The sequence below is a fragment of the Cherax quadricarinatus genome, chromosome 25, assembly GCF_038502225.1.
Source record: "Cherax quadricarinatus isolate ZL_2023a chromosome 25, ASM3850222v1, whole genome shotgun sequence".
In the NCBI taxonomy this organism is placed as follows: Eukaryota; Metazoa; Arthropoda; class Malacostraca; order Decapoda; family Parastacidae; genus Cherax; species Cherax quadricarinatus.
Genome location: NC_091316.1, coordinates 2,961,906 through 2,978,778, shown reverse-complemented (window position 1 = coordinate 2,978,778; position 16,873 = coordinate 2,961,906). Strand labels below are relative to the sequence as shown.

At 39.6% G+C, this 16,873-nt stretch overlaps 1 protein-coding gene across 3 annotated transcripts in view; it reads left to right on the top strand.

Moving 5' to 3' along the window:
* Positions 1 to 16,873, top strand: part of LOC128690036 (pyrokinin-1 receptor) — a 243,610-nt gene that overhangs the window by 202,158 nt on the left and 24,579 nt on the right. The window contains exon 2 of one of the 3 annotated variants that reach the window (XM_070088562.1): positions 5,919 to 6,845. In XM_070088562.1, the coding sequence (XP_069944663.1) occupies positions 5,927 to 6,845 (919 nt within the window). In that variant the 5' untranslated portion in view covers positions 5,919 to 5,926. Of the gene's footprint in view, positions 1 to 5,626; positions 6,846 to 16,873 lie in introns of those variants that run through there. The other 2 variants (XM_053778555.2, XM_070088563.1) reach the window with 2 other exon arrangements.

Sequence of the window (16,873 nt, the reverse complement as noted above, 5' to 3'; positions counted from 1 at the left end):
CCACCAACAACCACTACTAACAACCACTACTAACAACCACCACCAACAACCACTACTAACAACCACTACTAACAAACTAACAACCACCAACAACAACCACTACTAACAACCACTACTAACAACCACTACTAACAACCACCAACAACAACCACTACTAACAACCACTACTAACAATCACTATTAACAACCACCACCAACAACCACTACTAACAACCACTACTAACAACCACTACTAACAACCACCACCAACAACCACTACTAACAACCACCACCAACAACCACTACTAACAACCACTACTAACAACCACTACTAACAACCACCACCAACAACCACTACTAACAACCACTACTAACAACCACCACCAACAACCACTAATAACAACCACTACTAACAACCACTACTAACAACCGCTACTAACAACCACTACTAACAACCACTACTAACAACCACTACTAACAACCACCACCAACAACCACTACTAACAACCACTACTAACAACCACTACTAACAACCACTACTAACAACCACCACCAACAACCACTACTAACAACCACCACCAACAACCACTAATAACAACCACTACTAACAACCACTACTAACAACCGCTACTAACAACCTCTACTAACAACCACTACTAACAACCACCACCAACAACCACTACTAACAACCACCACTAACAACCACTACTAACAACCACCACCAACGACCACTACTAACAACCACTACTAACAACCACTACTAACAACCACCACCAACAACCACTATTAACAACCACTACTAACAACCACTACTAACAACCACCACCAACAACCACTACTAACAACCACTACTAACAACCACTACTAACAACCACCACCAACAACCACTACTAACAACCACTACTAACAACCACTACTAACAACCACTACTAACAACCACCACCAACAACCACTACTAACAACCACTACTAACAACCACTACTAACAACCACCACCAACAACCACTACTAACAACCACCACCAACAACCACTACTAACAACCACTACTAACAACCACTACTAACAACCACTACTAACAACCACTACTAACAACCACCACCAACAACCACCACCAACAACCACTACTAACAATCACCACCAACAACCACTACTAACAACCACTACTAACAACCACTACTAACAACCACTACTAACAACCACTACTAACAACCACCACCAACAACCACTACTAACAACCACCACCAACGACCACTACTAACAACCACTACTAACAACCACTACTAACAACCACCACCAACAACCACTATTAACAACCACTACTAACAACCACTACTAACAACCACTACTAACAACCACCACCAACAACCACCACCAACAACCACTACTAACAACCACTACCAACAACCACTACTAACAACCACTACTAACAACCACTACTAACAACCACTACTGACAACCACCACCAACAACCACTACTAACAACCACTACTAACAACCACTACTAACAACCACTACTGACAACCACCACCAACAACCACTACCAACAACCACTACTAACAACCACTACTAACAACCACTACTAACAACCACTACTGACAACCACCACCAACAATCACTACTAACAACCACTACTGACAACCACCACCAACAACCACTACTAACAACCACTATTAACAACCACTACTAACAACCACTACTAACAACCACTACGAGAACAAAAACCTTCAACCACCTGTATCAATGTTAACTCTATCCCTCCAGCATCTCCTCCCTCTCCAATATTTTGGTTCATTGCTTGTCTCTTCTCTCCCCCAGCCATCTCTTCCTGGACAAACCTCCCGCCTGCCTTACCCTGCTCCACTCCCCACCAAGAAAAATGACGCTCCGGGCTTTACTTCTTCATAAATACCCGAGAATTTCTGTGTAACGATCAGCATTTCATCATTAAAATTGGATTTTGATGCTTTGCTCTCGAGGTCATTTGATTCTGAGTGAAAAATCTCTTTAGCTCCTTCCTGTAATGGTTTGGAAAAACTGGTTTTGAGAACCACTCGATTTTTCTAGGTTGGTGAACGTTTGATCAAATGCTGGAACATACAAGTGTAAAGTGTACAGGTGTACATGTCTGTGTATGATGTAGTGTACATACCCTTGTCTGTTTATGACAGTATTTACACTCATGCATATTTATGTATAGGGTAGCGTACACACACATACAGAGGTGTTGTGTACACACAAATACATATATTTAAATATATTTAAACAATGGCTGGTCTGCATATGGTGATATTACCTCTTAACTGTGATTCTATTGCATATATATATATATATATATATATATATATATATATATATATATATATATATATATATATATATATATATGCAAGGAATTCGCAAGAGCAGGCGAAATATACACAAACACTGATCTCTGGCTGAAGGAGACTCGAACCTACGAACCTTGGAACAAGGTACGCAGTGCTATACAATCTCACCACACTGGACAATACCTTGGCGTCCAGGTTGCACTAGACGTTTTGATCCAAGGCAGCCAGCTTTCAGGGAGAAGGCTTACAGCTTTTCATCTCATCCCCTGCATGCATCAACCTTACATTGTTCCTTGACAATGTGAGTAGTCACGAAAGCGCTTAGAATTTCACTACTCTTTCACAGTGGTTGTTTTGCATATATATATATATATATATATATATATATATATATATATATATATATATATATATATATATATATATATATATATATATATATATATATATATATTACTATTGCAGTCAAATCTCTTTCTACTGACAGGCTGTCTGCAGTAAACACAAGCAAAATTCTACAAGACCAGAATTCCACCCCAGCAACCATCAATTGCAGGTTAGGGCTGTGATGAACCATCTCTCTCTTTGTCTCTATCTCTATCTCTCGCAGAAGACCTCTGGAATGGAGATTGATCTCACGGTGTTGGTATTCCAAGCTTTCAACCACTCTGAACCGTCTTCCAGGAGACTCGTATCACAGTAACTGCGAGCGTTGTAGTGAAGGAAGCTGCTGCGGAAAAGTGGAGAGAGAAAGACGATCGAGGACGAATGAGAGGATAGAGGAACATTTTGAAAAAAAAAAGATAGGAACAAAGGTAGATAAGTGACGGGGTTGCATGTGTGAGAGAGAGAGAGAGAGAGAGAGAGAGAGAGAGAGAGAGAGAGAGAGAGAGAGAGAGAGAGAGAGAGAGAGAGAGAGAGAGAGAGAGAGAGAGAGACTACAACCTTACAGACAGTGGTGCACTGGGTAAGTGCGCCACTCTTACTAATGAGAATATTGGCTGTATGGGCGTGATAGAACCCATAATAAGAAACAGTTCTTTTCCCTTCACCTTCCTCTAGGCGACTCTGCCCCTTAGAAATCACTCTCTCCTGGCACTACCACCACACCAGCCCCAAGGCAAATACTGCCGCGTCCGGTATTTTTATTGGTAAATATTCCAGAAATAACAGACCCAACAATTCAATTCACATGTGAGTAACCAGACCAGATATAGTTCCATAACTTTCACTGAGACATGACAAAGACTCCTGTCAGAGGAATTTCTGACAAAGAGTAACAACAATGAGTTTGTTCTAGGAAGCGAGGTACGGCAAAGCACTCTAGTGATTGAAAGACAACAATCATCAGCGCCCCGGTCATAGAGCTAGAGCAATCACCACTTACACGTCTGCAACAGCGCCTCCGAGGAGCCACTGAGCACACCATCATCTGTTACAGAAAAAGACACAATACCGTAACTGGAACAATACACAAATAAACAACACACAGAAGAGAGGAGCTTACGACGACGTTTCGGTCCGACTTTAACCATTTACAAAGTCACACTAACAAAAAGGAGAGAAGAAGGGAGTAAATATAGGCCAGCAGACAGGGACGGGACAAGAGAGGTAGTAGAAAAGGAGGAAGAGAGGTGGTGGTAGAGGTAGTAGTAGTAGAAGTGGAGTCAGTCAAATACTAAGAAAGAGGAGTACTGCTCTTTGGCCTCATGACTCCAGTCTCTTCCAACCATTTCTTGATGCTCTTAATAATCTTGCCCCTTCCATTAAGTTTAAAGCTGAATGGGAATCTAATTCCTTGCTTCCTTTCCTTGATGTTTATGTCCACCGCTCAGATACAGGTTTTGCCTTTTCCGTTTACCGCAAGCCTATCCACAGTGGCATGTACATTCACTACTTCTCTGATCATGCTTCCTCTGTCAAGAAAAGTGTTCTTATTTCCCTCTTTCTCCGTGCTTTCTGCATTGCTGATCCTCAGATCCTTGAGTCAGAAATTTTCACTCTTCATAATTCATTTTCCCGTCTTGGCTTCCCTTCCCATTTCATAGTCTCTGCCTTCTCACGTGCTAAAAGGACTTTCTTCTCTCCCAAACTCTCTAATCCTGGGAACTCTCCTGTCCTCTGCCTTCCCTACATTTCCAGTCTTTCTAATCTCAACAACTCTCTGTTCCTTAGACATCAAACTTACTTTTCGCCAGACTAACACTCTTCGCACCAATCTAGTATATACCTCTTCTCCCTCTATAGATGCTCCTGGTGTCTACTCTATTTCTTGTTCCTCCTGTCCTCTCCAGTTCTTTGGCGAAACTGCCCGTTCTCTTTCTGACAGATTCAGAGAGCACAAAAGTAGTGTTAGACTTGCCGACACCAACAATGCTCTTTTCTGTCACGTCAGAGATCACAGTCATCCTATTGACTGGTCTTCTGCTAAAACTGTCTATCCTACTTCTAACTTTCACAGTCGCCGTCTGCTTGAATCCTCCCTTATACACAACTTTCCTTGTATGAATCTTAGTCCTGACTTTGTCTCTGTAGATGCCTACCTTTCCCATTACATTGTAAAATGCTCCAAACTTCAGAAAACCCGTGACTTAACCTGATTCTTTTTTCCCCTTCTCCCTCTTCCCCTTTTCTCTTTCTCCTTTGGGTTTTCTTTCTTCTGCCTTGGGTATTTGCCCTTTATTATTTCCCCCCTCTGTGTTCTTGCTCTTACCTTCTGTGGGTCGCTAGCTCCCTTTCAGTGCTTCTCTTCCTTAGTATTTGACTGACTCCACTACTACTACTACTTCCTCTACCACTACCTTTCTTCGTCCTTTCCTACTACCTCTCTTGTCCCGTCCCTGTCTGCTGGCCTATATATACTCCCTCCTTTTCTCCTTTTTGTTAGTGTGACTATAAATGGTCCAAGTCGGACCGAAACGTCGTCGTAAGCTCCTCTCTTATGTGTGAGGGTTATTTGTGCATCATCATCTGATTAACCCCAGCGTTATGGCACTGTTACCTGACGAGGGATGCCACCCTTCACGACCTGCTGCTGCTGCCACCCGCCTCTTGCGTCTGGAGCATCCTGGGAAGTAATCAAGGCTAGGGAGAAAAAGGAGGTGAGAGCCACTATCCAGCACACACTAACGAGTGACAAGATCGTTCTGTATTCCACATAAGATGGAAATATTCACGAATGTTCTTTCGAATTTAATTTTAAAACTCCTACAGCGTTTTTCTACATTAACTATGTGATGGTGGACATCATCCAAGTTTATGGCATCTGCTGATATTATAAATACGTCCAGAGACTTAATTAGTTTTGTCACTACAGCAACCAGCATTAATTTGGTATATTTTTATGTGGTATACAAAGGAAGTTCTTACAACTGCTATATTAATTATAAAAATAAACGGTAATGTCTTGTTTAAAGAAAGACTCTTTGAAATAAGAGAGAACATATATCTTACTTTTCCACAGTGATTCGTCACTTACGGTGATTATTGTTTGCTTTTTTAATATTAAACTGTGCAAAGCTTATAGGGGAAAATACAGCGATGCAGAGAAGAAAATTTGGTGAGGGTTTTGTTAAGGTGAGAGATTAACAGTTTTATTTGTGTACTCTGCAGGTTGAGTCATGGAGGAGATGAACGACACTGTGATGGAGACGAGTACTCAAGACATGAGTACATCTCCCCCAACCCTCACCACCACAGCCACAGACACCACACAAGTGGTGACGCTCTTCACCACCTTAGTCACCACGCTCGTCCCCCCCAGCACCACAGACGTGGTGACGCCGGAAACCAACGTGACGCTGAGTGAGGAGAGCGAAAAAGACGCGCTGCCCCACGACAAGACAATGATAGTGGCCATGACAGTCATCTATGTACTTATCACCATCACAGGAGTACTGGGTAATGTAGCCACCTGCGTCGTCATCGTCAGGAACCGTATCATGCACACTGCTACCAACTACTACCTCTTCAGTATGGCAATCAGCGACCTGCTGCTCCTGGCCTTCGGTATGCCCGACGAGATGTACCTCTTGTGGTGGGGCAAACCTTACATCTTCGGCGAAGAGTTCTGTTTCCTCCGAGGCTTTACGGCCGAGATATCGACCAACGCCTCGATTCTGACCATTGCGGCCTTCACCGTCGAGCGCTACATCGGGATTTGCCACCCGCTTCGCTCGCACACCATGTCACAGCTGGGTCGTGTCATCCGCTCCATCGCCGTTATCTGGGTGGTTGCGACAGTCTGCGCCGTCCCTATAGCCATCCAGTACGGAATAGTTTACGAACAGACCCCTGACGGCAAGGACGACCCCAATTCGTCCGGCTGTTACATCAAGAAGCGCTTCAAGTTTGTCTTCGAGATCTCGTCAGTGTTGTTCTTCGTGGCTCCGATGCTGCTCATTACGGTGCTCTACGTGTGTATCGCTCTGCAGCTCAAGAAGTCGTCGCGTCTGGCTCGTTCGGTGCCCTCTATCGGCTCACACAACTGCTCCTCTACCAATGATGGTTCCAGGAACAAGGCGGTCATCAAGATGCTAGGTATGGTAACTACTCATTCCTCATGTGATGCTTACAGTCATTCCTCATGTGATGCCTACAGTCATTCCTCTCCTGTGTAACTAAGACACATGAAATTGGTTGTGGAATTTAAATATAAAAACGTTTCACATTATTTACATTCAATCGGTATTGTGCGTTGCTCTACCAAGACAGTCATGCAGGACAGTCCTGCAGGAATGTCATGCAGGACAGTCATGCAGGACAGTCATGCAAGACAGTCATGCAAAACAGTCATGCAAGACAGCTGAGAGTTATTCAGTTTAAATATTCTCTCTGGATAACATACAACTGTTGTTGATAATAGTATAAAATACCGACAAGTTGAAGATTAAGACACCTGTGCAACAGGTAGGCGTCTTCAGTCAAGTACAGAGGCAGTAGTAGTAGTAGTAGTAGTAGTGGTGAAATAAGGATGATGTAATCAGTCCATCAACCTTGGTAAAAAGTATTTGAGGTGGTGAGTCCCTCAGAGTTGAGCTCCATGGAGCTCAACTCTTCTCCAGGTTGAGGGACTGACCACCTCAAATACTTTTTTTTCCAAGCTTGAAGGATTAATTACATCATCTTTATTTCACCACTACACCTGATGCCTCTGTATTTGACTGAAGTAGTCTACTGTGTAGGAGATACATTTCATCAATAAAGATACCCAACTATTGTACAGGTGTTTTAATCTTCAACATACACCAGACCTTCCAGTGATCCAGCCTGACTGTCTCACGTTCCACACACGCTGTGGGAACCATGATGGGTCAGCACTCTCCCATGAATTTCATAATGTCAGTACATTATACCCTTGTATCACCATTTCTAATGGCGTTATATTCTACCCTCGTATCACAATTCCTAATGGCGTTATATTGTACCCTAGTATCAGTATTCCTAATGGCGTTATATTGTACCTTAGTATCACAATTCCTAATGGCGTTATATTGTACCCTAGTATCACAATTCCTAATGGCGTTATATTGTACCCTAGTATCACAATTGCTAATGGCGTTACATTCTGCCCTAGTATCACAATTCCTCTCACTGTGTAGTATTTTTTTTCATTGTTTAGAGCACTGAGTTACCTTTTGATCTCGGAACTCTTAAAATTTTTAACAATTTCTTCTTTGTGTCACCTTTATTGCTGTCTTGTTTCTCCGTTTTTCAATTGTTCATTTTTGAGAGCATTTTTTTTTTGTGTCAAAATTTCTCACCTGTGTATGTGTGTGTGTATGTGTGTGTGTGTGTGTGTGTGTGTGTGTGTGTGTGTGTGTGTGTGTGTGTGTGTGTGTGTGTGTGTGTGTGTGTGGAGGATCAAGCGTCCATTACTCTTGCTTTGAACCACCCATACAGGTTTAGTGCATCTAGAGAATAAAAATGATTAGGCAGGTAGATGTTCCGCTGTAAATTTTAAACCAGGACGAAGCCAAGATCATCGTCGAGGAAAAAAAACGAACAGTTAGATCACAGTGACTAGTGACTTAGCTTCGTCTAAACTCCCCCACTAGTGACATGACATCGTCAATACTGCTGGCTCATAGATCAGAAAATATTTAATGCCTCATAAGCGTGAAATAAAATCGTGATTCATTCTCCACACACACAGCTTTGTGCTGGAGAGGATATATATATATCAGTCCAGTAAATCTCCTTACCAAGTAATCAGATAAGAAAAACAAGTTTTTTAGGTGTGACTGTTGCAGGCACGAGACTCAGTTTCTCTTGTTTACACAGAGATATCTTTCGTCGAGCAAGTATATCTTCATTTTTTGTAAAAACTGTCCAAACTGTCCGAGCGTAGATCTACGTTTTTTTTTTTTTTACATGCTTTGTTATGGAGAAAATCAAAGTCGGGGCATTACGCGTGAAAATGTAGATCTACGTTTGGACAGTTTAAATTCGGCTGAATGTGCAACCCAAGAGATGTTACTCAGCCTTTGTTCATGTGAACCCCAGCATACTCTGAGGTATGCTTAGTGCTGATATAAATTATTAATATCTAAGATGCAGCGGCAGCGGCAGCAGCGACTTCCAAGCTCCGTACTTTTCTCCAACTACCAGAGCTACCAATGCTCCTATGATGACCTAGTTACAAGCAAAACTGCACTACCCAACGTAGCACCCAGAATGACCAAAGATTACCAACAGTGAAACCTACAAATCGAAAATAATAGAGATCAAAGGAAGACTGCACACAAACCGAAAGCAACACCCCGCTGCCAGCCGAACAACGTAGCCCTAAGCTTTGTATACTACAACTTCTTCTTAACTACAACAATTCCTGTAGTATTATGAGGCGCAATCTAAGAGGAAACAGCACCAAGGCCAGCAAGAAAACACCGAAAAATCAACTATTCAACAAGTGTAGCCAGGAGGACGCCGGCCCAGCAACCACCCCACTCACCACCACTCAAGGCGACACCACAACAATAACAACAAACATGGCTGCCACCAGCCCATCCTCCCCTCTCTTCCCCGGATTCAACCTACCAAGTAGTCTCTCAGGTATGACCAACGATCCAGATACCCTAAAGACATGCATCTCCAACTTAGCTATTGAAAATATGAATCTTCGAGAGACGCTAACAAAACAAGACACCAGGATGACACAACTCGAGAACAAAATCCTCAGTCTTGAACAAAAGTTAACAACACCAGGAATGACTAACTGTGACAAGACCATCCAAACAGTCATAGATAGCCATACCCAACAAATAATATCTCTTAATACAAAGGTTGAAGAAGCAGTAAAAGAATGGAAGAACAACTTAGATAACCAGTTCAGTGACTACTTTGCTCTCCAAGAAGATAAAACTGAACAAGATAAACTATCGGACGCAGTAATAGTTAACAGTCCACTTTTTCCCAGTGATATGAACCAAACAAACAGTAAAGAAATTACTCTGTAGATCATAAAGGACCAAACAAGTGTTATTGTACCAGAGTCTGAAATAAAAGAAGCCAGGTTACTAGGATCCCATGGTAGAAAAAGTGTTATGCTTAGATTCCACTCACATGACAGGAAAAAAGACTTAATTATTGCATCTATTAAAGTAAAGAAAGAGGTATACATAAACGAGTGTCTCACCAAAAAACGTCAGAACCTCCTGTATAGAGTCAGAAAACTTAAGCGGGAGAATAATGACACAATACACCAATGCTTCACACGGGATGGGAAAATTCTTGTTAGGAAAACAAATGTAGGTCAACTGTACACAATCACGAACGAGAATGATCTATCACGATTTCTCAGGGATACTAATCTTACAGAGAATAACTAAACAATGTCCAACTTAAAAGTCTACGTAGTGTAGTGTATGTTTTGCTCCATTATTGTTCAAATTTCATTGTTCAATCTCTTAGTAATTAAATAATCAACTACCTCATTTTGTAATTTTACTAGTAAGCATAAGTCACCTTATGTGATTTTGTTATTTACTATTGTTCGCTTAAACATTAGCTGAATTGATACTTTCTCTGTCCATATTACTACCTCATATTTTTTTTAAATACTATCAATTGATATTACTTACTAAAATTAATAATTATCATTTTTACTAAAATTTCAATTTACTCTTAACATTTTTGACATTTAATAACCATTACTTGTCTAATTACCTTTACCTGTTTTAATACCACATTTACTATCTGTCTACCATCTTACTATCATATTATAACCAAGACATTACCATTGTTATTTTTTTACTATTATTCTTTTGGCACTTTAATTGTGAATTTTATTTTGTCAATTTAAATATAGTTATAATCTTGATCTTGTCAACAACCTATACCAGACTCTAGTGCAATTGCAAGTACCATTTCAAATTGTATTTTTATATTATAAGTTTATATTATAATTCCTACCGTCTGTCCATTTAACTTTGTTTACCATTACTTAATTTTAGTCCCTTATATATTTTCTCCTTTATTTTAGCTTTATATAACTACCCTAGTTTATATATTCACAATTGTTAAAATAATCAAGGTGCTATTCTCAGGTGCTAAAGTAGAATAAGTTCACAATTTTGCCATTATATTCCAAAGCTCATTTATTTGATTACCACTTTATTGTTCACCACAACCTATATTAGTCCCTTTTATATTATAATTTTATACTATAATTCTAACTTTAAAAAATTACCTTTATAGTACTACCTACTATCATATTCCCAAGCTCCATTATTTGATCATCACTTTATTTGTATTAGTCCCTTTTATATTGTCTCCATTATTTTAGCTTAAAAAAAAAAAAAAAAAAAAAAAAACTACCTTAGCTCATTATTTTACATTTGTTAAATAATTCAGGTGCTTTTTTTTAGCTTAAGACTATTTACTTTGTTTTATACTTAATTCTAACTATAGATTCACTACAAATCTTATGATTACAATCATTGATCCTGATACCAACCTCTTATTTAATGACTTAAATGAATCAAACAGTTACTGTAATTACTACACTGCAGAACAATCAAAGGCACTTCTCAGTGCCAACAACAACATAACTATCTTTAACTACAATATCAGATCTTTAAGCAAGCATTACGATGACCTCATAGCATTACTTAATTCCTTACATGCCAATATGTCCATCATTACACTAACTGAAACCTGGCTAAAGCCTGATAGTACAGATGTCTATGCCATTCCTGGTTACACAGCCATACACAACTGTAGGCCAGACCAACAAGGGGGTGGCACAGCCATATACTACTCAGACCAACTAGAATGTATCACTAATACTTGCACAAGGGATGAACATGGGGAATATATAATAGCTAAATTCAAATCCAAATACCTACAAAAACCTCTCACTTGATAAACATCTACAGAGTTCCACAGTCAAACATTAGCCAATTTAGTCAAAACCTAGGAAGTATGATAACTGATGCACGCATGAACAAAGATCACTTACTACTCTCAGGTGACTTCAATATAAATCTCCTGCAAGACCAGGACCCACACGTTACTGAATTCACAAACACAATGAGTAACTGTATGCTACTACCAACAGTAACAAAACCTACAAGAGTTACAGAGACTAGTGTTTCCCTACTTGACCACATCTGGACCAACACCATATCCCCTTTAAAATCAGGCATAATTACAGATAATACCACAGACCACTACCCTACTTTCCTCATAACAACTCTTGGTAAACTACCCCAAGACACTACTAAAGTCACCTTCAGACTTCACAATGAGGCAGCCATTAATAACTTCACAACAGCAGTAGCAAACATTGATTGGCACACTGAGCTAGAAATCTATACAGATATTGACGAATGTATTAATAATTTTCTAAAAAAGACCCAATACCTCTATAACAAGCACTGCCCTAAAAAAACTAAACAGATGACAGCTAAGAGACTGAACAGTCCCTGGCTAACACCCAGCATTCTCAAATCCATAAATACAAAACACCAATATGAAAAACAGTACAGAATGGGTCACATAACCAGAGACCAAACAAAACGTTACTCGTCAATCCTAACCAGCCTGATAAGAAGGGCAAAAAAATTGTATTATGAGAACAGATTATCCAACTTACGAGGTGATATAAAAAAGACCTGGAAAACCCTATCAGAAATTCTGGGAACAAAAAAGATATCGCGAAATAGCGAAATAAAATTAGCAAAATCAGATGAACCCCAACTCCCACCAACAGAAACAGCAAACAGACTCAATGATTTCTTCTCCACTATAGGACAAAACCTTGCCAATAAAATCCCAAGCTCAGATACCCCACCAAATGACTACCTCACCGGCAACTACCCGAACACACTGTTCCTAGCTCCGACTAACCCATACGAAGTCTCCCTTATTATCAACGCACTAAAAAACAAGGCAGGAGATTTAAATACCTTACCACCCTTTATATACAAAAAAGTGTCGCAAGTGCTATCACCAATCATTGCAACACTCTTTAACAAATCCATTGAATCCTCCACCTTCCCTACAGTACTCAAAATAGCAAGGGTCACCCCGATCCACAAAGGAGGAGACCAAACAGAGTTGAATAACTATAGGCCAATATCCAACTTACACCCTCTCTCAAAAATCTTCGAAAAATTAATTCATAAACGAATCTACTCCTACCTTATCTCCCAAAACATACTCAACCCCTGCCAATTTGGATTCAGGCCTAATAAAAATACTAATGATGCTATTATACACATGCTAGAACATATATACACTGCAATAGAGAAAAAAGAAGTCCCACTGGGGATCTTCATTGACTTACGTAAAGCTTTTGATACAGTTGACCATGACTTGCTCCACGTAAAATTGTCACACTATGGTATAAGAGGGCACTCCCTCAACTACCTCAAGTCATACCTCAGCAACAGAAGCCAATATGTGTACGCAAATGGGGCAAACTCTTCTGCGCAACCAATTACAGTTGGTGTCCCACAGGGAAGTGTCCTTGGCCCTCTTCTCTTTCTCCTATACATAAATGACCTTCCAAATGCTTCGCAATTACTCAAACCCACACTTTTTGCAGATGACACTACATACATCTTCTCTCACCCGAGCCCAGTCACGCTAGCCAATACTGTAAATACCGAATTACAGAAAATATCTACCTGGATGAGGACTAACAAACTTACACTAAACATTGACAAAACCTACTTCATTCAGTTTGGTAACAGAGCTACAGATGTCCCTCTTAACATAATAATAAACGGATCACCTATCACAAAGCTAACAGAGGGAAAATTCTTAGGAATCCACCTTGATAATAGACTCAAATTTCATACACATATACAACAAATTTCTAAGAAAATTTCCAAGACTGTAGGCATACTATCGAAGATACGGTACTATGTTCCACAGTCAGCCCTCCTGGCCCTATATCACTCTCTTATTTACCCCTATCTCACCTATGAAATTTGTGCATGGGGCTCAACAACAATTAACCATCTCAGACCACTAATTACCCAACAAAAGGCTGCAGTTAGAATGATAACAAATTCTCACTACAGGCAGCACACTCCACCAATATTCAATACACTAAACCTACTCACCATACAAAACATCCATACTTATTACTGCACCTATTACATACATAGAACACTTAACTCTGATATTAACCCTCCCCTCAAACATCTCCTTGCCAACCTCAACAGAACACATGACCATAACACAAGGCACAGATCACTCTTTGATGTTCCTCGTGTCCATCTCACACTATGCAAAAACTCAATGCACATAAAAGGCCCTAAAATCTGGAATTCATTACCTGTAAATATAAAAGAAACACTACCTGTTTATAAATTCAAGTCTCTTCTCAAAGATCACTTACTTACCCAAAACCAAATAAATACTGAATAACTGAACCTTATAAATTGTATGTCTTAAATGTTTCTCACATAATTATATCACATAAATGTTAAACCTAAAACCCAATCTAACTTTATTATTTTTTAAATACACTCCCTAACAGAATACTCCATACGACTGAATGTACAACAATGCATGCAACCATATGACCTGTCTTTGTAATACTCATTTGTGCTTTATAGTTATCTGTTTACAATAATGTATTATCACTGATTTCATCATTGCTTAGTTAATTTTAAGCCAGCCCGTAATGCTATGCATAGTATAAGTGGCTTTGGCATGCTGCTCTTATCTGTATTTTTTTGTACCTCTGTATGTATGCTCAAATTGTAAATAAATAAATAAAAATAAATAAATAAATAAATGCTAGCAGGATGCAGGATGCCGCACTGCTAGGTAAATAGGGACAGTAGGTATAAAATAACTTTACCAGAAGCTTTGCCCTGCCCAGGATGCGATCCAAAGCAGGCAACACCCATTTTCCTGGAAAAACAAATGGACACAAATGCAATATAATGCGATTCTTTATTGACTATATTTCGCCCACACAGGTGGCTTTATCAAGTCACAAACAGATCGCCCACTGTGTGGGCGTAACGTAGCCAATAAAGGATCACATTACACTACATTTGTGTCTATTTTTCCATCGTGTTGGTATTTTATATCATTTATCTCCACCCATGTACTTATTTACTGTCAGGTGAACAGTGATAACAGGTATAAGAAGATTTACATATACGTCTCTCCTTGCTGGAAAATCCGAATTCATTTGAGATACAACACTGTTCCAGAGACGCGCATCTCAATGACCACTTTTGATCAGTTATGTTTTGTCATGGATCTGCCCCTCTGAGAACGCCCGATTGGAGAACGCCGGGTTCAGTGCGCGGAAGAATATGTGTTGTTATTCATCTGGCTCTTCAGCCATTGATGCTGCAGTGACGAGATTGAATTTGAAGAATGTAATAAGTTCCTGAGTCCTGGGTGACACCCAGCCGAGGATGAATGTTTTTTTTTTTTTGTCTACTGCTGCTGTTATTGTTGTTGTGTGTGATAATAACATCTACAAGAAATGTCATTGTTATTCTCTTCTCCTCCTTCTCTTCTTCTTTTTCCTCCTCCTTCTATCTCATTTTAGGTTCTGTCTTGTACAGCGTCAGTCGTCTGCATCACGAGAAGCTGAAATATCAATCGCACTCTACCAGTAGATTAATCAATTTCCACTAGACTGCAGGGTAACCACCCGACCTGCAATATGTTTTTCAGATTAACATTTAATGAAATCAATGTGTGTGCATTTGTCAGTATATATATATATATATATATATATATATATATATATATATATATATATATATATATATATATATATATATATATATATATATATATATATGCAATAAGATCACAGTAAACAGGTGATTTCAAAATATGCAAAACAACCACTCTGAAAGAATAGAGAAATTCCAAGCGCTTTCGTGACTACTCACATGTGAGTAGTCACGAAAGCGCTTGGAATTTCTCTATTCTTTCAGAGTGGTTGTTTTGCATATATATATATATATATATATATATATATATATATATATATATATATATATATATATATATATATATATATATATATATATATATATATATATATATATATACACATATCGTCAATCTTCAAGGATGTCCTCAGATCATATTCACAAAATGGTAGCTCATAGTCTCTTGCTTCTTCCTTCTTGTCTCGTGTTCCTCGCTTCTTGCTCCTTCTTGTCTCGTGCTTCTTGCTCCAGTCGTCTTACCTGACCCACTATCCGGTCAATGATACATTTCGTAATATTTCTCACTGTTTTACAAGTTATGTAAAATATAAATGTTCGTCTTATGGTAAAGAGGAACAAATGTTTTGCAGGGAGTGCAGGGAATTGAACCCTCGGTGCCTGCTGTTGCAAGACCAGAGCAGTACAGAGTCGGCATCAGAATTTAGCTCTTGATTTGCAATTTCAGTTTTACATCACACGCAATAAGATATTGTATTATTCTAACATAATGTGTGTGTGTGTGTGTGTGTGTGTGTGTGTGTGTGTGTGTGTGTGTGTGTGTGTGTATGTGTATCATGTCAATCTTAGGTCTAAAATCATTCTTTATGCTGGTAAATACAGGAATCTGAGCCTTCATGACCCTCCTGCGGTCGAGAAATTTCAGTCTAATGCACTAATTACTCACCTGATCTTCATCACATGATTAGCAGTCCAAGAGCGTAATTAACCAAGTCCAATGACCGAGAAGAAGCAACTAGCCATGACTCGGTTAGTGGCTCTCCAGGGATGTATTAATCTCCTGGCTCTCCTAAAACCAAACTCCTTTCAGTAACATACTCCACTGAATTTATGTCTCATCTGGTTTTCCTGAAGCCAGACTCCGTCCAGTAATATACACTGAGAGAACAGTATCTCTCAATGTGTGTACAGTTTGTACACTGTACATTCACGGTGGTGTTCACCATGACTCGGGTACACAGTGTTACACTACAATGGCAACACAGCAAGATACTGTAAATTACATGTTACACTACAACGGAATTGGTTTAGAGAATTACCTTGTGACGCAACACTGGAGCTGCTTCCAGTAACTACCTCCTGACGCAACACTGACGTTGCTTCCAGTAACTGCCTCGTGACGCAACA